We start from the raw sequence: 24031 nt of genomic DNA on the forward strand, positions 1-24031 counted from the left end.
TTTTCCCTCATCATCCATCCATCCATCCATCCTTTTCCCTCATCATCCATCCATCCTTTTCCCTCATCATCCATCCATCCATCCTTTTCCCTCATCATCCATCCATCCTTCCCCTCATCATCCATCCATCCTTCCCCTCATCATCCATCCATCCATCCTTTCACCCACCCCCTCATCATCCATCCATCCATCCATTCCCTCATCATCCACCCATCCATCCTTTCACCCACCCCCTCATCATCCATCCATCCACCCTTCCCCTCATCATCCATCCTTTCACCCACCCCCCTCATCATCCATCCATCCATCCATCCACTCATCATCCATCCATCCTTTCCCATCATCCATCCATCCTTCCACTCATCCATCCTTCCTTTCATCCATCCTTCCCCTCACCCATCCATCCATCCCATCCATTTATCCTGCCCCTCATCCATCCATCCTTCCCCTCCATCCATCCTTCCCCTCATCCATTTATCCTTCCCCTCATCCATCCATCCTTCCCCTCATCCATCCATCCTTCCCCTCATCCATCCATCCTTCCCCACCATCCATCATCCTTCCCCTCATCAATCATCCAGCTACCCTTCCACCCATACATCCAGCTATTTACATTTTCTCTCCATCCTTCCCCTCACTCATCAATCCATCTATCCTCTCTCATTATCCATTTATTCAATCTTTCATTCATCCATTCACCCTTTCACTAATTCATCCAGCCATTCACACATCCCTTCCCTTACTTACTCGCCCACCTTTCCATATTCATTTTGAGCTGAGCCCTTTTGAGAAGAGGCCCATCAAGATCTTCACCCTCGCTGCAGGGGCCGTTCCAGGACTGAGACAGAAGCCACCCAGGGCAGAGACAGGATCCACCACAGGGGGGGGGACAGGAGCCGTCACAGGTGCGGGGGGACAGGAGCCACCACATGGGGGGACAGGAGCCATCACAGGTGCGTGGGGACAGGAGCCACCACATGGGGGGACAGGAGCCATCACAGGCGGAGGTGGACAGGAGCCACCACATGGGGGGACAGGAGCCATCACAGGCGGGGGGTGGACAGGAGCCACCACATGGGGGACAGGAGCCATCACAGGCGGGGGTGGACAGGAGCCACCACATGGGGGACAGGAGCCATCACAGGCGGGGGTGGACAGGAGCCACCACATGGGGGGACAGGAGCCATCACAGGTGGGGGGGGGGTGGACAGGAGCCACCACATGGGGGACAGGAGCCATCACAGCAGAGGGAACGTGATCCACCAGGGTGGGCACAGGGGTGGGCATGCAGTATTCTAGTATCATCTTGGGCTTTTCGCCCCCTCCTGCACAAGACAACGAGAAGACGGGCTCTCTGTCCAAAATGCCATCCCCACTGTGAAATACAGTACTTACAGGAGATACTCCGAGAGAACTGATTGTCCTCCATACTTTGTTAATCAGTGTGAGCGCGATTGTGCCATTTCTTTATTGTATTACATTATGCATGTTTGAAGAACCGAGGTTTGCTTACAAATTAGTGACAGTAATTAAGCTCGGTGAAGAGAAGCAGGTGCTGCCTCGGTGTAATCTGGCCGAGTCTCGGATGTTTGGGGCCCTGGGTAGAAATGGAATGTGTGAGGCCCCCTCTAAATAGCAGATACAAGACGCATTCAGGGCTGTTTGCATGTGAATGGATGCCCCTGCTCCTGAAGCTGCAGCCGCTCCCTCTGTCAACTTCAAGCACCTCTTAACAGCTCCTCAAGGGCTGGAGGTGTGAGGGTTGCCAACCCGCTGTGCCTCTCCAATGCTGCTGGGGGTCTGAGCTTTCATACAGCATCGGAGACAAAAAGGGAGGTGGGGCAAGCGGTGCCCGGTTAAAATTACGGACAAATGGCGTCCGTTAAAGAATCCTTCACAGACAACGGACAGACAGCCAAAATTACGGACTGTCCGTGAAATTTACGGACGGTTGGTCACCCTATGTGCATAGGAACAGTGAAGATCAAGGAGGACTGAAGCGCAGGGCGAAAGAACACCCTCTAAGGATCCATCTTACGTTGCCAACGTTCTTACCATCATCGAACTGGTGCTCATGTCCCGTAGGCTGTCAGGATGGTTCCCAGATCGCATGGGGAGGGTCTCCTCAGTCTTAACATAAAGGAAGGACATTGTGAGAAACTCCAAATCCACTGCCCAGCCTCCACAGAAAAATGAGGCAGCTTTGCTTAATAAACATTACATTTTTCATAAAGATAACTGATGCGACAACCAAACCTCATTATTGGTGCTCTGGTTAAGGCATTGCACCATGGTCTACAATATTCCCCCTTAGGAGTGACAGTGATCAAATCTCCACTGGAATTCCACCTAAACTCCCCTGCGCCTTACAATAAAATCCACAATATTACTGGTAATTTATAAAATCAGGATATTGACACACATTTGAATAATTTTTGTTTCCTCTATTTGTAGATTATTTACCCTCTATTTGGGGGAATAATCCACTGATCTGAGGATCTTTTGCTCAGTATTGCTGAGGATTAACGGTCCACATTCTTCTACTAGCTCCTCAAAACAGCATCCTCAAACCCCTTCTCTGAACAGCATCCCCAACAATCATAATAGCCGTGTCAGTATTGAGATTATAATGCTGAAATGTGTATCGATGGGACATGATTGAGATGAAAATGTCAGGTCTTGTGAAGCTGTGGTTGGATTAGAAAACTGGAAATTGACGATCATGAGCCTCAGTTGAAATATCAAGATTGAGGATAACATGGTGGACGTACATCCGAGACCAGAGTGGGAAGATCATGATTACTGCGGAACTACTCTAAAGTGGATATACATCGTGGACCACAGTGGAGATCTCAGAATTGAAGGTGAAATCTATAGTGCACTGCACTAAATTGTAATTGTGGGCTTTCCATTAAACCAGAACAATACACGGGTGTTAATAAATAGAGATCCTAAAATCAGGGCAAAAAAAGGATTACGGTATTTATTTAAGGTGTGGAGGGCGGCCCGCTGTCCTGCCAGGGTGGCGGAAGACATGAACTGCACCACTCTAGCAGATGATCACTCCCCATATTTAGAGACCTCCTCATGCTTGGAAAAGATCTCCCTGCCTTCATGGAAACCTTTGTCACCGGGACTCCTCTGAAGCCAATGCAACTTTGCTCAGCAGCCGACATGTTTCAGCTAGTGGAAACATTCTGTTTCGTCCGATTCCAAATAAAGGGCGGGTGCAAATTGTTTGGGGACAGGGTACTCCACCAGGTTTATGGTAAAGTAACCTGTCAACCAAACTCTAATGATCCCCTAAGTTATGAATGGGAATTGCAGAGCTTTTCTGGTTGACATGGAAAGGATGCATTTTTATACGTTTCTTAAAAGCTGTGTTCATTAGCTGTACGCATACAATTGATGTTGGGAGGCAGAGCTGAAGTTGCGTAGAGGTGCTATACAGGAAGTTGAAGATAGTTTAACTGTTGGATATCCTAGGCAAGGTTAACAACCTGAGTCTTCTGTGCATGAGTGATTCAAGAGTAGGACTGGGTACTTTACCAACACAGTGCATAATAGTGGAGTCCACTTGTTCCTAACACAGATAGGCGAAGAGCAGGTGTTTCCATTATCACCCACGGTTCGCCTTATCAGGAATCCTTCCTCAGGTCACAGGGTTTCCAGAGCTAGTGGTTTACTCAGCAGATCACATCTCTCTTTTAGACAAAGCATCATCAAGGTTGTAGTTAATAACAAGATCTCACCTGTGACCTGCGGTCGACACTTGCACTGTTCGAATTAAGGCGCCTTCTTGAATTCTCCCTCGACAAGACTGACAGCTCCTCACTGTGGGAAAACAAAGGCGGACTCAATGTGCTTTTCTTTTGCATGTCTGACTTTAATGCTCAATGCTAGACTCATGATATGCTGATATTGTTCCACAGCTATCTAACCTATGGATAATATTGTGCTCATTTCTTCTCTATAACCCTCCTACAGACTTTGATTTGTCACTTGTAATCCATTGCTTATAAGAAAATTGAAAAAACTGTGGACTGTGGACCAGCCCTTCAGTTTCTTCACAGTGCAGTCTGTAACTGCTGGTATTGGAATCCATTGAAATCACCCTCAAACACAGCCCATTCCTTTCTCTGGCAAAGGCAGCAGTATCTGCATTAGTGGGAGGCAGGGCAGAAGAAGAGATAGGGCAACAGAATTAACAAAGGAATTCACTAATAGCAATACCGACATCTTCACTAGTCGATAACACTTGCCACTGCCGTTAATAGCAGCCTTGCCTGTGGATCAGGCATACGTCAATGGAGGGCCAATAATTTGCATTATTGACTAGCTCTATGGTCAGTAATGGTAATTCTTTTTTATAATGTCTTAACAAATTAGGTTCCATTTCCATTTAAGGTACTTGTTATGTTATGTTATGTTATGTTAAAATCAATTTATAAAGCGCTCGTACGCCCGTGGGCTTCATGGCGCTATAGGAAGTGTGAAGAATCCGTCCAACATAACACTAAGCTAACAATGGCTAATGGTAGGCTTGAGAGAACAACCAGGTTTTTAGTACAAGGCCATGTAGAGGCCTGCTTGTGTTCCCTTGCCATTAACATTGCATGTTGCTTGGATCCTTACATTTTTCAATGGACATTTTATAGCTAAAATCGACTTTGAAAGCACAGTGGAAATAGCTTTAAACTGTAAGAGAGATCTCTAATTTACCAGTGGTGATTGTCACTCCTTTCCAGAGATGCTGGAAGTTCTTTAAAAGGGCCAACCAGTGGATGATGTCACTATAGGTTTTAAAACCCAACTAAACATCACCAAACTGAAGAACCCTTATTGCTGGTGATTGTTGATGTTGTAAGGTTGTATAAGAGCACATGATTTTTACTGTTCACTGGCTGGCCTATATGAATGTTTTAAGGAACAGAGCTGAACAGAACTTATGTGCCCAATTTTGGCCGAGCCTAACTTACATTTTCTCGGAGAGTTGCTTCGTCTTCCTCTTGTGGTATCGGCTGACGAGGACCATGGCCAGCAACAGTACGGCAAGCAGCACCCCGGCGATGACTGCCACGGAAATGACGGAGACCGAGACAAGGCTGAATTTCTGTGTTTCACTTCCTGTACACAAAGCACACAAGATTCAGGCTATCATTAGATGGACGCGGGCCAGAAATCATGATCCAAGTCATCAGCATCATTTTTAAGACCCACTTCCAAACCAGAGCAAAATTATTGAAGAGGAAGCCTTTTGAGTGAGTGATTGAGAGGTGCAAATTTGAGTAATGCGAGGAAAAGCTGAGTATGACCAAGGTGGAGAAGAGTGCCCATGACAATAAGAGATAGAGGCTAAGTGAGTTATAGAGGAATTGAAATGAAGTGGATAACATGGAAGGACAGAGAGGACATAGGTGAAGCTAATAGTGATAGGTTGCCAAAGAAGGCAAGGAAGTATGGAAAACAATTTACAACATTAAAATATTATTAAGTTCATTAAAATGGTGACTAATCAGAAGATTTGTTAAAAAATGGGTATCAAAACAAGATTCATATTTTGTGATGTGCGCAGCGTCAGCTTCTCCTCTATGGCGGAGGAGCGTCGCCCCACTGCTTTAAGCGCAGTGCAAAGGAAAAATAAAATGATAATAACAGAACTCTATTATCATTTTATTTTTAGTATTGAACTTACAGTTGCACTGCAGACAGGTTGGGTTAGGGTGGAGTGGGGCTGAGCTCCTGGGACCCACACAGAGGAAGAGTGGTTGCTGCACATTAAGTATGCATCACATTTTGGCCGACCTTCTTGGGCCGGCCAAACTGTCATGCACACTTTGCATGTTCCCCACCTTCTTTATTGCACAGCCTGGTTGGAGAACATGCACAGACTCTTAGTCCCTCTCTGAGCACCGAACCACGGTGCTCAGACCAATCACAACATTACTATAACACAGCATTGTGATTGGCTAAGGAAGTCTGGGAGTGTGTGCTTCCTGGTTCCTGCGTAAGAGGAGAGGCGGCGGCGGCGGCTGGCGACTAGAAGGTACGTTTTCTTTTTGAATTATTTAATGAAAACATTTTTCTTCCTTCCCAACCCCCGTCCACCGCCAGCGTTCCCGACAAACCTCCACTCTATGTGAACTGAATGTGATTGGAGAAAAATAAAGCAGCCTTCTTGAAGTTAAAGTAAATACTAAGGGCAGCTTCTCAGGCAGTCGTCTCAGGAATAAGCCTCTGCTGCCTTGTGGATGCTTCATCAGGATCTTCCTGAGGATTTTAAGATCTTCTTCAGGAGGAGAACCTTGCACCTCTTGTTCTGCTACCTCAAAAAGATTATATTTATGCCATATCCATTGCCATACGACTAAACCACCCATCATGCTGTATAATGTCAAAAATGATATGACCATGTGAACACGTGGAGGCGCAATATCTTCCAAGCAGATTCCATAAGCAGAAAGCAACCAATTACATTGGAACTTCATTGCATCTCTGTCTATTTCAGGATCACTAATTGCTGTAAGAGCATGCACTAAAGAACATTTAAGTGAATATAACCCATTTACATAAAGAGGAGCGAGGGCATCTGGGAGTGTAAAGATTTTGAACTAGATTGTAACAAAAGGATGTGGGTGATGTCCTGAGTGAGTCAGGGCATAGTAAGGCTATGACAAATAGTGTAATCTCTAAAGTGTATGTAGTAGTGAATGCATACTATGCGCACACTCTTTATTGTGTATGCAGGGGGAAGTTGTTTAATGCTCTGATGTAAGTTTTTGGAGCATTTGAAACATGTGAACCCTATTCGGCCCAGTGAATCATTGTCCACATATTGCCTTTCATGTGTTGGGATTGAAGAAAAAAATGCACAATTTAAGTGTGAATATGTGAAGCATTTAAAAAGTGGTTTGCAACAAAGAAAGGATATTGAAAAAACACGTGTCCCTTTAAAGAGTTATAAAAAGTGAGAAAAGTCTGTGGTAAAGCATTTCCTGAGACTTGGCTACAAAACAACTGAAAGAAGCTGACTATACCTCAGTTACAATGTAAGCACACTTGCAACCTCTTATTCACACACAAAGCCCACAACACCAGACTAGTCAGAATTCTACAGCTCAGTGCCTCCCTTCCAAGCTCGGTGCCCTAGATTTTAGTGGGCTCAGTCTTCAGGTCCCTGGGAAACTTCCTCGGAAACAGCAAAGAGGCACAGAATGAAGCAGCAGAAGCTATGAGAAGAGATCCCGCTGGTGTAGGTCAGACAGTGTGGCGATAGTTGTACTACCAACAGCGGTTCTGCCACATGTGTCGAGACTCCATAACTATCATCAAATTAATACCAACAAGCAACATGATTTAGAATTTGGTAGGTAGGGTATTCCACCAGTAACATGGCAGAATACCCTGCCCGAAACACTTACATATCTCAATCTACTTAGAGCTGGATGGACCATTCTGTTTCACTGGTGGTGCCTCCCGCTGGCCCTTACAGTAGAAAACTAGAAAACTTACATTGATAACCTCACAGGCTCGGCAACCCATGTACGTACATCAGTCATTCATTTGGAATTACATCAGATGGTCAGATGTTCTTTGTTTTCTCTTTGAGAACAAGAGGAGAAGTCTTGCGGTCCTCAGGAGAACGCAAGAAAAATGACCACCAATCCTTGGAGAAAACTCCAAGTGTCTCAGGGTCATTTTTTTGTTTTATAAAAAACTCATCCACTGTCTGGGAATTGTTGCAAGAAAAAAGATATTTTCAAAACAGCTACATGAAACATGGTGGTCGTTCAGCAAACTTTGAATGCCTTCAGAGAAGTCACCATGGCGGCGGATCTTCTTAAGGCATAGAGATCTCCACCGTAGGCGGCGATCACTAAATACAGCAGGAGACATTAGACATCATTATCTCTGCTCCACCGGCAGACTGTGAACCTCTGACAAAGCCTAAATCAGACTCAAAATAATGTCAAAATCCTGCATCCAAATATGTCTCATGAAATAGGTCTTACTAGTTGTTAATTGACATGGAAAATCTCAACTATTAGGCTTATACAAAGAGGTCTACTTATTTGTCGTGTTTTCAAGAAGATGTTTGACTACTTGTTATGTTTACTCTTTCATCCATATATTGATCACTATTCTGTAACAAAATCAGACCCTGATTGCATCATTAAAAGAAAAGGCGCAAGGCTGGGATTTATGTCTCAGTTGGGGCGCTCTTTCATGGCGATTCATCAGGAGCTAAAACCTATGTGTCAGCTATCTTCACCTGGGGTATGGACGTGGTCAAAGAATCACACTACTAACCACCCTAACTACTATTTGTGTAGAATACCTGGTAGTGCCTTTTGTTTTGTTTTTACTCAGGGCAGAAAACCCATTCATTAAAATTGTCATTGTTGGTACTCCCAACCCTGTTTTAACTCACTCATCTAACAAATTTTTTGACATCTTCATGCACAAGGCCCCTCACCCCCCACGGCACCAAACGGCTATTGGAAAAAAGATCTCCGCCAAAGTGCTCCTCATTAGGTGCCCGTCGGGTATTGCAGCGCCGACCCGACGAGGAGCAGCCCAATGATGAAGCATGACACCCAGCTGGGTGTGTGAGGGCCCTATATTCCAATAAAATAGGTTCCCACCTCTGAATCATTCGTAGTCGAGCACTTCTAGATCCCTTCAACTGACTCAGTTTTTAACCACTAGGAACAGCACACTACATGTTTTTTCTCATGACTCTGGGCACGTATGCTGGACCTCTCCAAAAGCCCATTGTCCCTCTTTTGTAGATTTACATTTACACCTCTATCCACCACCATTCATGTTCTGGATTAGACTGTGGTGGAATCAGGAGAGTCCACAGGTCCCAGATCTTGAGGTGGTGCTTAATCAAAAACTTTCACTCAATTTTACAAACTCAAGATGCAACCAAAGAGTGTTCCAGATCCCCACTGTAACCAACATTTGAATCTGGTATGGATCACACATCAGGGCAGGACAGTTCAGTGTTGGAGATTCCTGCAACTGACTAAGGAGAACCTGTACTGTAGAGATGAGCAGGATACCCTCAATGGTCATTGACTCATAGTGCGCGGATCACAAGAGTGCAAGTGTTTCTGAAGCTGTTGCTTGCGCAGTGTCATAAAGGCTGAGAATTGTGGTGCGAAAAGAACATTAGCCCTATCAAGAAAGGTTTCCTGCTTCACTATGCCTAATGGATCACAATTTGATATAAAAAAATCACTTTTTCTGTTTTGGTGGTCATCTCGCTAGATGTATCAGAACCCATCAGCAACTATGCATGAAGAGACTTGTCAGTTCAAGCACTGAGAAATTTGGGACAACCGGAGCTCATGAGAATGGCTTCTTTAAGGACCCCGAATGAAGTTGACCACTTATTGGCTACGCCTCTTTGTTTGGATTAGTGGGAATTGCTGAAGATCGAGCCCCCTCAATTTGCAAAAAGCACACTAATCAGCCAAGCTTGTTGGATTCGCCTGTGTCAATTAATCTTTAAAAACTATTTTGGTGTAACTTTATGGTGCCAAACTTGTGTTTCCTTAAATTGTTACTGGCTCTAAAGTTTGAGAATTTCTCTTAAATTTTACATCATTGCTTCTCTTAATATAACATTCTCCACTTTATAATAATTTATCACTAGCAAAGTCAGAGTACATTTTAGGATGTTTAATTTAGCTTGCTTTTTTACCTTCTTTTTCCTGTTTTTGACTGTTCCTTTGAGTAGGCCCCAGTTCTGCAAAATAGTGATTGCTCTTTTTAATGAAAGTATATTTTAGGTTGATCTAAACTGCATGTTGCGCATATTTTTGTTTCAATACTTTTGATATTGTACTTTGATTTGATTTAATCGCTGCACATAAAAAAGGAAAACAATATGAATGGAATTGAATGATCTAAACAAGCTACATTTAGGAGCAACGGACAGAGCCTGGATATGGGTAACCTGTAAATCCACTTGGGCGTTCCGGTCTCCATAGAACGAAACTTGACTCACAGATGCAATGAAACCAACATGGAGTTACGCAGCCTGTGGCATGTCACTGCTTGCCTCGATTGCTTGATTAGGCAGCTATTGTTCTGCATGAATTTAGTGTTCATGAAAGTAAGTCCTGGAGATTCTGGGATATCAAAGTACTTGCCCTGTTCAAGTTCAGGCCTTGAATCGTGATACAAGATTGCTTCTCCATTGACGTGCTTCTTTTCTAGAGAATGGCTAGTCACTGAGCTTGGTCCACATTCACAACTCAGCATGCATCAGCTGTGTAAAGCCGTGATCTTAGGCGCCTAATAGTGCATTCCGAATTGAGACAAAGCCTTAGAAAGTGAACATAGATTTGGCCAATATATCAAATTTTTATCCAACGTAACAATCCTTAATTTAATTTTGTCCAGTAGCTAGTCACCTCGTGGAAATGTACAGCTTTCTTTTGATGGCAGCTGCAATGTGGGAAATTGATGAAGCTGATATCTGTGTTGGAGATGTTTTCAAAAGATTTGGCAATGTTTATATGAAGTTTTTTTATTCCTTGCAAAACTGGAAATGTCTTATTCTAGGCATCCCATTCCAGAACAGCCTGTTGGTCAAGCTCAGGTGATCATCATTGTTGCCCAGTTCAAGACAGTCATTATCATGTAGGGCCTTCTTATTAGTGTAATACTTGTCGCGGGACCCTAAATTGTCTTAGATATTATACATATTTCACTTATGGTGAGGAGGATCCTGAGACAAGACAGAGATGCTAATCAAAGCTCAGACCAGGAAGACGCTCTCGGGCAGTCCATAGCTTAACACTTTTGATGCTTCTCGATGCATCTTGTCACCGTGAAACGTTTACCAGAGCACCCCAACCCCAAGTTATTTCCTCAGTGGGCATTTTGCGTCTGTCTGCTAAACCCATTACAACATTTTGGGGAGAGGCGCTATAAGTATGGAACCTTCTAAGTTAGAACTCCCATTGATTGATTTATTTATTTATTTTATTTTAAAGATTTTATATAGCGCTGGTTAGACCCAGAGGTATCAGAGCACTTTACATGAGCATCAGATCATAGTTACAGGTTACATTGTTACAAAGGTTACACAGTTATTCGAGCATGGCAACAAAGTTACTTGTAAGGTCAAGATAAACAATAAGCACAAATACATAAGGGGAAAAGCAGGCAAGGGGAAAGATTCAGGGGAGGGGGGAAGGAGCTGGGGAAGTAGACAGGTAATGAAGGCGGGAAAGAGGAGGGGAGGATTAAGAACACCGCACGGGAAGAGGAGGGGAAGGGCGACGGAGACACAAACCGGTAGACGAGTAAAAACAACGTCCAAAGTCCACTAAGCTGTGATCCCAGGGGAAGTGGTATCACTTCCCTATCTCTGTAGCGGGAGGCTCCCTTTACGCTACGGACTCTCTCAGAGGGGTCTCTGAGACTCCAAGGCCTACATACTGGATCCTTCCCCAAAAAGGGGAGATGGAGTGCTTTGGCAAAGGGTGCCATACCATACTTCAGCTGTCAGTGGCTCCCTCGGCGCAGAGGACTCTCTCAGCAGGTACGCTAAGACTCCAGAGTATAAATATTGGATCTTTCCCCAACAAGGGGAGAAGGAGTGCTTAGTCAAAGGGCACAAATGACAGGGTGCTAGGCAGACAAGCAGGCAAGGTGAGAGATTCAGGGCAGAGTGGATAGGAGCTAGGGAGATAGACAAAGAGAGAAAGAGTACTAAATGGGAACAAATTTAATTAATGAGTTATTACGTAGAGCTGGCTAGACCCGATGGAATCAGAGCGCTTTACATGAGGGACAATAATGTTGCAATTTACATCAGTTAAAAGTTAAATAGGTATCAAGAAAAGCATTTAAAGAGCATAGGGGACAAGGTGAATAGACCAAGGAAGGGTAAAGGGGTAGGAGGAAGAATGGACGTAGATACGAGGGGAAAATCTGCCTAAGGTCCGGCTGGGTAGGTGACGGCCAGATGTACCTTCTGGTTCATCTGGCCCTGCCTAGAAGAACCCCATAGCTATCCCTGACATGGTCATTACTGATGTGAGGATCATTTATTTACAACTTTCATTGTCCCTCCAAAGGAGGTTGCTCTGCAAATAACCCTTATGAAGGTTGTGACGAGCGCTGAGTATCTTCATTAATTCTGCATTGCTTTGACATCTCAACATTTTCCCTAATATTCCCTCAATAAGGGCTCATTCAATAAGATTTACAGTCACTCGTTAAAATGTCCCTTTGTTTGTGCATCAGTGCAATGACACCACTCATTACAAAATTCCTATTATCGCCCCTGTGCAGGACACCCCCAGAGTTACAAGTGGTAGGGGCAAAGTTACCAGGGTCTACAAGATGGACCTTAAGGCTCTATCAGAAAATGAGGAATTAGCAAGAGAATCAGAAATTTCAATCCTGCCTCTATGTTGTCTCCTGTTTTCTAGCCAACATTTCCCTATTGAGACTCTATCTGCTTTCGGCAGAAGACTCTCAGAGTGAAACACCACAATCGAAAGGGTCGCCATGGACCGTGTAATCATGAATCAGCAGGAAACTCCTGGTCCCAGTTGAATATGGATTATTGAGGCACTTGTAGTTAAATGTAACACATACTTTGTTACCTACAGGCTTATTTGTACCATGGTCATAGTGGGCAGGGTACATAGCTATGTAATCATATTGTATCAACAGACGGATATAACTGAATACCCAGGGTGAGGGAAGAAATGGCATTCACTCATGAGGCAAGTAGGGAATGTGCCTTACTTTTAGGAAAACTCTCTAACCCCTCTAGGCCAATACACTTTTGGGTCCCAGTTCATCGTGCAATACATACCTTCTATGCTAATGGTAGCCCGTGTCTGCCGGGTGGCAATCCCATTGCTTGCTTGACAAATGTAGACGCCTCCATCCTCAAAATTGAGTGGGGTCTGGAAAACAAGCGTATCGCCCTCTGCCTTCACACCTTGAGGGAGGGTTCCATTAACTCTGAAGATGAAGAAAGAGAGAAGAGGAGCAGGTATTACAATGTGTAGGCCACAGAGTTAGTTGTTTGCCCTATGAACCCCGTTACGCCGCAAATAGATGGAATAATACCCAACCGGGAGATCCCGGGAATTGTGGGCGAGACAAAGTTTGCATACAAATTTGAAATTCCTTCTATGTAGCAAAGACAAAATTGTAGGTCTAGAATCTTGAATCAAAGACGAGATGAAAAAAGGAGAATTAGAGGTATACAATGTCAAAAATAGTTTGATATTTGTCCCTGCAAAGACAAATACAGATTTTTTTAATTAAACACCTTGGCTCTGATAATAACACATTATGTATGAACCCTAGGAGTGGTGTATAATTGCAGATAAATATTCATGGAACAACTTTAAGTCATCGTCACTTTTCAAAATCCAATACTGTTTTTGGCACAAAGCCACTTAAATATTTAGACCAAGATAAGCACAAGTAGCTGTTAATTGGTAAATAATACTCAACACAACATAGTGGAAACATTGATGGAATGTGTTCAGCCTCTGCAACAGAGATTGGCATTAAACATTCATGTTATAATGTCAGGTCCTGGCCAAGCCAAATATCCCTTCATGCTCTCAAAGTCGTTTAATGGGGTATCTGCTTTTTTGAGTTGATTTTGTCAGAATATTGGAAAATGACTCTCCCTGGTCCTTTTCATAACACTATGAGGGAGAGGAGAGGCTACTCAATGCCCTATTTTAGAGAATGTTTGACATATTCATAACCCAAAAGGACCTGCAGTATAGACTCTCATAGGTTGAATTTGAAATTCAAAGTAAAGAAAGCTCTGTATAATTCAAAAAGAGAAAATGAGGGAAAAGAATGTGACAAGAGTGAGACTAGGTTCACATCTCGAAACAATAATATAGGAAATAATTTGTTGACAACAAAATTAAAAAAAATATCTAAATACATTTGGTTGAAACATTTTGCAACACAGTAATTTGGTTCGTTTTCTCCAAGATTCCCAGTGAGCATCAATGTTACCCAGGGGGGCTCAAATAAAAACAATATAAAATACTTCATGCCAATTAAACACTTTTCCAATATGTCCAAAATAACTTTAAATTTGGTAATAATGCATTGCGTAAACATTTTAACACGTTTCTAGATTTCTTCATGGATTTTTACGAGAGCCGTAAATCAAACCCTGTAACTTACTGAAAACGTCAGTTACATAAAACTGTCAGAAGTCGTATCAGGGTTTATGAAACATGTTCCATCATGCTATTGTTAAATATGTACATCTCAGCAAATACTTTTTAGATCGCCTGTTCAGGGAGCTCAATGTGATGTTTCCACAATAGGAAGATTTGATTAACAGATTAGCTGTAAGCATGTAGCACGCATAAAATAAGAACCACTGCATTTATGAAGCACTTTTTTACTTATTTCCAATTGTACACACTTTCTCCTAACTCATTTCTTTTTTTTCTTTTTTTTATTTCAAATATTTTTTTATTAAAAGGTTATTTTATATATACAGTACAGTAGATGACTGAATTTTGCGTTGAGTTTTAAATTTTAAACGTGTTTGTAGTTTTTTTGCTACTTCTTTTGTCAAGGAAACCAACAGTAGAAGACAGGTCGACCAATGAACAACATGAAGGCTGGATAGGTGCTTGGGACAAGTCAAGGCATGAACCAAGTCCCTTCGAAGAAGGGGTGGCGCGGATGAGTCCATTTGATACATGGCCACATTCCATTTATATATATTTTTGGACAAGGATGTTGTTGTATCGTACTTTCAACCATATTTTGACATTTTCATATTTTCCGCATGTTCATTTTAATTCATAGTTTCAGCAGAGTATCTTATTACAAGTTATTATTGCTCCATTATTCTTTTAACATGATTTCTTTTTCTAAATTGCGGTTTTGAACAAAATACAGAGATTTTCACAGTATGGAGACCTCTTAGAAAATTAAACTTTCCTGGGGGACAGGAATAGTAGCGCAATGTAAACTTGTAAGCTAAGGAAACAGGGAAGAGGTTGGGAAACAAGGGGAAGGTGCATGAGTGAAATGGAGGTCATCGAGAGAAGAACAAAAATGAGAAATGTCTCTGGCGGTATGTTCAGAATCTAGAGATAGAATGAGCTTGATATGATCCATATTAAAAGAAGGAAAAAAATCAAAGATCTAAGAAAATTGGCAGAAGACCCTCAAACTCAGCTTGCAACAAATAAATACTCATGGTACTGGCTTGTCAGGTGCAAAAGATTCTCCAGAAGTTGTGTCGTTGAAGATGCCGCTCAAGGGCCACATCCAACCTGACGTATGTAAGTAAACTCAAAGTGCCACGACTAAAGTGTCTAGACATCTGGTGGGACCAATGCGTGCGACTAGATCTCTGATGTTAGAAAGGGGGCCGTGTGAGGGGAGAACTGAATGGTGATGTCAAGAGGGAGTAGTGGAGAGCACCCTGGATCTATGGTATCACAATTCGGAGAATGGGTTGGTGATCGCTTTAAAAAACAGGATACATGGGGGTCTCTCCTGTAGTGCTCGCCTCCAAATAGGTAGGGTGTATTGCACTGTAATTAAAGGCAATTGGTGGTAAAAAAATTAAAAAAAGAACGTGTTGACTGTGAAGCAATGATTTAACTGGGAACTGGAATCCCAAGAGTGGCTAACATCGAGCCCAGCACCCCACGTGGGATTAAAAAGTCCTGGACTTTGAACGGTTGTCGAAAGTGGTGCACAGTGGTTGAAAGGTATTGTTTTCTGAAACAGGAGAGGGAGGGTGAACTGTATGTCCCACTGCATTAGAAAGTAAGGCAGTGCCAGGGGAGGAGTCTTGCTGTCCTGTGTTTAATTTTTATCCCTATTTTGCAATAGAATATTCTTAATTTGCCACTAGAGGGCAGTGCCCAAGAAAGTGGCTCCACACAGTGCAAATAATGGGAAAGACAGGGGTTCAATTCACCTGCATAGCTCTGTTATTGTTTTTAAGTTTGTGATAAATCTTCATCATTTCCATGCGTTGCTATCTCTACCCTCCGAGGACTTGCCATAACTTGCATGACAGGTGTAATAGACGGGGTGCTGGCACCAGAGGCAATCAGAGCGTCATCGCTTTCCCACGGTATGTGCTGCAGGCGGCTCAGGTTTGTTGCCAAGTCTGTGTACGGGGATCGGTTTATGGTCTCTAACTCAGGACTTGCAAAGTGTGGTGACCTACTACACGCACGCAATGAACTCGCTGTACCTATGCTGATGAAGGTATGATCTCACTCATTAAAGGCAGATCCGCCCATCCTCCACTTGCAGGCGGCAAGTTATGAACCCCAACACCTTACTTTCCTGTCTGCATTATTGTCAGCCTCACCAAAAGTTGCTTTCCACCCATGCAAGATGGAGAAGTGCAATATGTTTCTGACCTTTTCCCTAGCAATGGGACAAGAAGTGCTTTGCCTAGAGGTCATTGAGCACCATTTATCAGCTGGCCATGGGTGGCTATCTTCTTTTGTATCACTTTGCCCCCAAATTCAGCTTTTACCAAAGCTGGGTATTTTTGGGACTTTTTGTTTTAAATTGTTTTCTTTTATTTGTAGAATTGAATCCCACTTTACAGTTCTTTCAAAGCTTTGTGTTTCTCTTCATAGGATCCAAGCAAACCCAGCACCAATCGGTGACCACATGACATCACGCACTAACTACCTAGGGTTTACAATCTTGCAGTGTCTCCCGCCCTGTTACTTTGCATTACTTTTTTATAACTTTGACAGATTCAGTTTGCCTCTGTGGCATCAGAAATTGTTCCCATTCTATCAAGGGTCTGCTCAGATCAGTAGGTGCACTAGTGCCACACAGAGGATTCATTGCCTTCCCGCCATCCACCCTGCCACTGCCTGGCCACAAGCTGGAACTCTACTCATTTATAATATTACAGACTGGCATGGAGTTGGGCTCTGCCCCCTTACCCAAAGGATTTTACAGCTCAGAGGTACGTGTCTCCCCCTCAAACTCTGTATCTCCTCAGCAAAGGCTGAGGAATGGAGCTAGCCATTGTCTCTGTGTTAAAGCAAGTGCTGGGCTAGGGCTTGGATAAGGGATAGGCATATGGATAGGGGCATAGTTAACCCAAGGAGTACGCAAGACGCAGTCCTTGGGCTGAGGTTAAGATTAGTACAAGGGTTAGGGCTAGTAATAGGATTGAGACAGAGTTAGGGCAAGGTATGGGGTAAGAGCCAGTACATGGGGTTGAATTATGGTTGAGGGATTGGGTTCTTGTGTTAGGGATACAATAATAAATAATTCTTATTTGTAAAGAGTGAACATATCACCCATTAAGGTTTCAAGGCACTGGGGGCGATTAAGTGAGCTATTGCCCAGAGTCACATGTTGCTGAGCTGAGCTGCCACGAGGGATCGAACAGTGAGCCCCATGCGCCAGAGTCAGCCGCTCTGCCAGCTGCACGCCACCTCTCCCCTAATGGCTAGGGATAAAGATAGAATTAGGGTTGGGAAAGCACAAAGCATGGGATAAGAGGTAGTCCCAAGTCTCAGGTTAGGGTTAAGGCTATGAATAGGGGCAGGGTTCAGCAAAGAGATGAGCAAGGGATGGGTTATGAGTTAGCTCTTGGACTTTGGATAGGTTAAGGCTAGAGGTGGAATTAGGGATGGGCTTAGAATAGTTATCCATTGTGCTTAGGTTAGAGTTAGGGTTAAGTCTAGGGATACAGATAGAACTGCAGAAGAGTCTGGACAAGACACCGGGTAAGAGTTAACCCTTAGATTTGGCTTACAGTTAGGATTAAGGCTGGGGCAAAAAATGGGCTACTGGTACGGATGGGCAAAGCATAGTGTTCATGAAGACTCTTATGCTTAGTTTAAGGATAGGGTTACGGATAGGGACAAGATTAGGACATGTTAAAGCAAGACATAGAATAGGATTTAACCCTTGAGCATGGGCAGGATTAAGTCAAGGGACAGAGACCAAATGGGGACACAGCTAGGCCAAGGTATGCGATAAGAGGTACCAATAGGCCTGGTATAGGGCTAAGGATAGGGTAATGGATGGGATGAAGTGCATGTTCGAGTTAGAGATAGAAATGGGGTTCGGCATAGGCAAGGTTTAAGCGTAGATATTAACTTTAGGATTAAACCTTAGGTTCTATACCTGATGAGGTAAGTGATGAGAGTACCCTTTTGTAACTAAGGGCTTGATTTTGAGTGCAGTAGACAGGTTACTCCATTACAAATGGGACAGATATCCCACCTTATTATAAGTGCCATTGGATATAATGAACTTGTAATATGACAGACGGTATATCTGTCACATTTGTGACAGCATAAGCCGTCTGTCGAACTCTAAGGGCCATATGTATCAAGGCCAAATGGGTTTCGCAAACGCCGAAATTCGCAGAATTTCGGCCTTTGCGAACTAATTTTCGCAAAATGGTATGTATGAAAGAATTTGGGTGCAAAATAAGGAATCGCAAAGTTTGCAATTCCTTATTTTGCAGTTGCATTTAAGGAATCGCAAATTTTGCGATTCCTTAAATGCAATGTATTAAGCAAAAAAAAATCCAAAATGCCCTTAAGGAATCGCAAATTACCACCAACTTCTAGTTGGTGGTAAATTGCGATTTCGTTGAAAAATGCAAATTTCAGCATTTTTCAAAGTGCCATGTGACGCACATACATGCCCTTAGGGCATGTATGTGCATCACATGTGCACCATACTTATTTCAGGGGTGCAACAGGGTGTCCTTTGGACACCCCTGCACCCTTAAAATTATTCTCAATTTGCGATTAGCAAATTGCAAATCGCAAATTGAGAATAAATTCCCATTCCTTCCTATGGGCCAGGAGGCCCATAGAAATGAATGGGAAAGTATTCCTTAATTGCGAAATCACAATTTGCAAATTCGCAATTAAGGAATATCAAGAAATCGCTAAAAAATTGCAATTTTCTTGATACATACCAATTAGCGATTCAGAAAAAGCGATTTTTAAGAAATCGCTATTACAGAATCGCTAATTGGTATCTAGATACATATGGCCGTAAATCAGGCCCTAAGTGGTAGTAAGTGTTAGAATATATATCAGAATGACAGATAACAATAAAAAGAAAACCAAACTATTTCGTGAATGGACAAATTTCGAACTTTTGGTTTAAAATTATTTAAAATTCTACAGATGGTATTACAATGTGAACTTAAACTTTTCACTTTCAAATTTGAAATTTAATGCTAGATTCTCCTGCCAGAACATAGATAATATCCCCCCACTCACTCCCAGTTACTTTACAATCACTCTAGTCTTGTTTCAGTCGGCACCCTTGCCTTTAATGACACTGGGGGCATATCCGCATTCAAGATCACAATGTTTGCGAGACTCACCTCGATTTCCACCACTGGCTACTCGAATAGATTTAAGGTACAAGATATCAAAGACCCACAAAGTTCCTATATAACATTCAGTAGTTGTATACGTATGGTAGTCTTCAAATCCTATAGGATCATAACAAGCAATGTGACATGGATCTGCTTGAGAAGGTTAAGGTACATGCACATTTTGTATTCAGAAATAGAAAAATTATCTGTTAAAAACTTGTAGTGGTAACGTCAGAAATGTGGTCAATCCTGACGATGACACATTTAGCGTGACAAAATTGAGATACCTCAACCATGTTAAACTTGCATTAGTGCAATAGTCCTCCTGAAGCAGACCAACAGTTGATAGAACTTGCAGAAGTGATGCAAGTTTTCCTTTAAAGAACAGCTGATAGAAAAGTCATTCCAAAACAAACTTTTTCATACCTTGTATAGAAAAAACAAGAGCACAGGGAAAGAAACATTTCAAGTATGTTGAACTGGGAGACTCCGAATTGGTGAAAAAGTGGAATCCTAGTTTTTAAGATATTCTGAAACACTATGATGTAATCAGAGTTTTTGAAGAAGAGTGGCAGTACATGAGTCCCCACAGTGTAAGGCTCAATCTCTAGTAGACTGATGGAGCCCTGTATAGGGACAAAGGCCAAGTAGATTCAAAGTATTTAGTGTTTGTCCATCTTAAGCATAAGGGGTTGGTACTAATATCTTCTTAAATTCTATGGAGGCCATTTTCGGTTGAGACAACAGAACCATTGCACACCAGCCACTGATGTTCCACTAAATCTAAAGTGCTCCGCCATTGCTTCTGTTTTATGGAAAATGGTTGGTGGCCGATTCAGAATTCCACAATGGTATCCGAAACCCAACATCATAAATGCGCTTCTAGGAAATGTACTCAGAAAGTGCAGTTCCAGGTCTCTCAATGCCACTGAAGCATTTTCTCTAATTACGATGAGTGTCTGCCATAGAATCCAAGGACTCACATCAGCTGATGCCATTTCTGCCAAATGGGTCCTCCCAGTAGCAGAGATGGTGAGTACCGTCCTCCAATATCCATACAATAGTCCAATACAAAGCCAAGCATGCGGATAGGACGTCTCTAATTCTAGAACTCCGATCTATAGTCTATAGTTATTCTCCAGTCCCTGTACCACTTAAGTAAGTTAGTAAGTAAAGGACCTCTAAAGCGCACAAATGCTGAGGCGTCTTGGCACTAGAGGAAGCAAGAAAGAGCAGAGGTCGAGAGTCAGGAAACGCTTGATAGCTATAAGGAAAAAGCCATGTTTCGACCTGTCTTCTGAACTGAGACCTGGATAGAATAAGACTAATGCTGAGGGGAAGTTAGTTCCAGAGCTTAGATGCCAAGAATGAGATACATCTGCCTCCCCCTCTGGACTTTTTCACTCTAGGAACGAGGGCCAGAGCTTTGCTGGCCGATCTTAATATCCGACGGGGGCATGCCATTGGAATAGTTTGTGGTATTCATTAGGCCCACCCCACTTAGGGCTTCGTGAACCAGGCAGAGTGCCTGACTATATTTAGGAATGTTCAACAGAGTATGTGCAGGTACAGGGCATTACAATAATCTAGGCGGGAAAGACCAAGGGCCACCACAACTGTTTTCCTCAAGCCCATAGGTAAAAAAGGTAGGATTTTACGTAGCACCTTTAAATAGAAATAACAGGCAGATGTGAGCTGATTGATCTGCCCTGTGAAATTAAGCTGGGTGTTACATAAGCAACCAAGGTTTCTCACTTTAGTAGCAGGGGTAGGACAAAGTACCGCTGCTGCGGGCCACCGGGATTGGGACCAGAATGACGGGCCATTTACAAATGCCATGACCTTGGTCTTGTTTGTGTTTAATTTGAGGTAATACTTATGCATCAATTTCATGAAGTGGTTTAGTCAGGGCCGGACTTGCCGTAGCGGGCACCAGGCGTTTCCCTGGTGGGCCGCTAGGGTCGTGGACAATTTTGAGCCCCTGGGGGCTGTTTTTGTTACAGGGCCGTTTTTGCAGCATAGCTGTAAAATCGGCCCTTGTAACAAAATCAACCGAAACCGGCCCTGGAAAACAGCTCGACCGCTCCCAGTGGGGTCGACCGAGCTCTTTGCCAGGGCCAGTTTTGGTTCCCAGTCCAGCCCTGGGATTAGTCATCTATGAAAGCTGTCTGCCACCAAATCTGTCATAGATGAAATGGAGATAATAATTTGGGTATCGCCCGCGTACGATACCAGTGAGAAACCATGGTCCCTAATCAGCTTGGCCAAAGGGGTGACATAAATATTAAACAATGTTGGAGAGAGGGCGGAACCTTGTGGTACTCCCCCTGGAAGATAGAAATTGCCTGAATATAGGGTACCCCACCACACTCAATGTTCTCTGGCTTAGAGGAAGGAGGAGAGAAGGGCAAGTGTGGTGTCTCTGATTCCCACTGCCTCCAGCCATCGCATAAGTACGGTATGGTTAACCATATCGAACGCGGCTGATAGGTCAATTAAGATCAGGATGGCCCTGCTACCCCTATCGATTTGCCAGCGAATCTCCTCAATAGTATAATTAAAGCGGACTTACTAAGCAATAAGATAGCCGACTGTCTCTCAGAACTGGAAGATTGTAAAAAATGTGTTGAATTGAATTTCCGGAAGGGGTGCAACCTTCTAAGTTGTATAGGAAGTGTACCCTTTATGAATTGTCACGTGACCAACTGAGACCACTGAGACTCTATGTAAGACAAGTAGAATACAGAAGTAAGAAGGTTGATGCATGCATTAGATCCCAGGATATTAGGAAAAGCGATAAGATAAAAGATCCACGGGTGGGAGGGAAATATTGTCCGAAAACCAATTTCTCTCTGACCCTCGACTCTTGCGTCACCAGTGGATGCTGAAACATTAAGGCGTCAATTGTTAATATTTGAAGCATTTGATTGGTACTGTGTAATGGAACTATCCAGTCTCAAGGAGTTGTATGGCCCTAGCAATCGCTCTTAATCTTATCTCCATTCTCCACTGATTATCGTATAGTTCATAATGGATTGCTACATGTAAACACAAAGTGGCCTTGATCGCTGACACTGCACCCCTGGATCAGATGTCTGTCCAATTCCCTATGCAATGGTTAACTAGAGGGGGCTTCATTGTCTAGAGAGGCATCATTTCTTATCATAAGCATCAAAGACAAATGGGTTCATGAGCATCAGGAGTCAAGTAAAAATATCTATTGATAGTGTGCTTCTATCTTAAATAAGTATTTGTTACAATTAACTTTTGCTTGAATTACTGCCGATTATCCTTGGTGAGGGTGGAGGCACTAAATAGACCATCTAATTAATTTATTTGGGACAGTGATACCATAGAAACATCGAGGCCGCCTAGCCCTATTCCCACAAACATTTGGGTTGGCAGTGTCCCTTCTGTAATTGAACATTTTGCTTGCTCCACCAAAGTTAATAGACTTAGTTCACTTGTGAATGCTGACATAAGGTTGTTTAGTGAGGTCTTCGCAGTCTTAGGTCACAGATGGACATAAACTTTATCAGTAAAATGTTGATTACACTGGGGACAGAATTGCACATTTAACTCCCAGCATGCCTGGACCCATTCTGCAGACACAAATCTGCGTACAGCTGGATGGCTGCCTTGTAGATGAATCAGGGCTTCTGGGATCAAGCTTTTCCTTTCATGCCTTTGTTTGTCTCCTTAGAACAGCTTTGCCCTACCTGTTTAGGATTTTCTGTAGCTTTTGGTGTCTGAAGGCTCACTTTCGTTGCAAAGTCAGGGCGGTGACATCAGGACGGGATTCTCCACAAGGGATAAGTGATGGAAATCCGGAAGTTTGAATGGATGTCGAGAACAAAAAAAAGAGTGTGGGGGTAGCAAGTGCTGAAAAGGATGGAGGAGTACACAAAAGAGTAATAGTTGTTAGTATCTCAAGGCAGAGGGAACAGTGCTGGGGACATGTTTCATGCCATTTAATGCAAACTAGGGTTGTGCGGAATTTGCGTAATCGCGTTACGCAAGTCTCCGCAAAACAGAAAAAAATCTCTGCGAACATGCAGAAATTCCGCGAACACGTGGAATTGCTTGTTTGTAATGCTTTTTTTACTGTTCACAATCGCTGTTTGCGTGCTCGGGGGGATATATCTTGCGAACACGCATTTGAGAACGCGAACAAGCAAAGAATTTTGCGAAGTCGCGGAACGCCGAATTTTGGGCAATTTCGCGTTCTCCTCGTAACGCGAAATTGCCCAAATTCCACGAGCGGAACGGAATTTACCACCCAGGCCTAATGCAAACAGAGTGCATCACACAGGTCAAGATTAGAACTGGTAAAGGTGAAGGGTTTCCAAAAGGTGAAGCAAGCTTCACAACTAATACTGGTCACCTTTTTCAGGAGATGCAGCTGTCGTAGGTAGTTCTGGGAAAGGCATCTGACAGGAGTTAGAGATGCCACAGGTAATGGAAACAAGATTGCACATAAGTAGTCCAGTTGTCAGAAATGAGCACATAGCACATAACAAAAGTAATTGATGTTCATGCTAGTAAGGTAGAGCAGGAGTGCTCTGGAGAAGTCATTGTTGATACTGGTAAGGCAAGGAGAGACGTTGCTAGGAGTGAGTCTGAGCGGGCCTCCAAACAGTAGGAATG

General features: G+C 43.2%; 1 protein-coding gene across 2 annotated transcripts in view; it reads right to left on the bottom strand.

The window, feature by feature from the left end:
• NECTIN4 (nectin cell adhesion molecule 4) overlaps nt 1-24031 on the bottom strand; it is a 165658-nt gene that overhangs the window by 11481 nt on the left and 130146 nt on the right. Inside the window, exons 5-9 of one of the 2 annotated variants that reach the window (XM_086945418.1) lie at nt 12851-13002; nt 9713-9757; nt 4980-5127; nt 3753-3834; nt 2056-2130 (exon numbers count right to left, since the gene is read on the bottom strand). In XM_086945418.1, the coding sequence (XP_086801544.1) occupies nt 2056-2130; nt 3753-3834; nt 4980-5127; nt 9713-9757; nt 12851-13002 (502 nt within the window). The remainder of the gene's footprint in view (nt 1-2055; nt 2131-3752; nt 3835-4979; nt 5128-9712; nt 9758-12850; nt 13003-24031) is intronic. The other variant, XM_086945419.1, reaches the window with a different exon arrangement.

Source organism: Lissotriton vulgaris, chromosome 12, assembly GCF_964263255.1.
Source record: "Lissotriton vulgaris chromosome 12, aLisVul1.2, whole genome shotgun sequence".
Taxonomy (NCBI): Eukaryota; Metazoa; Chordata; class Amphibia; order Caudata; family Salamandridae; genus Lissotriton; species Lissotriton vulgaris.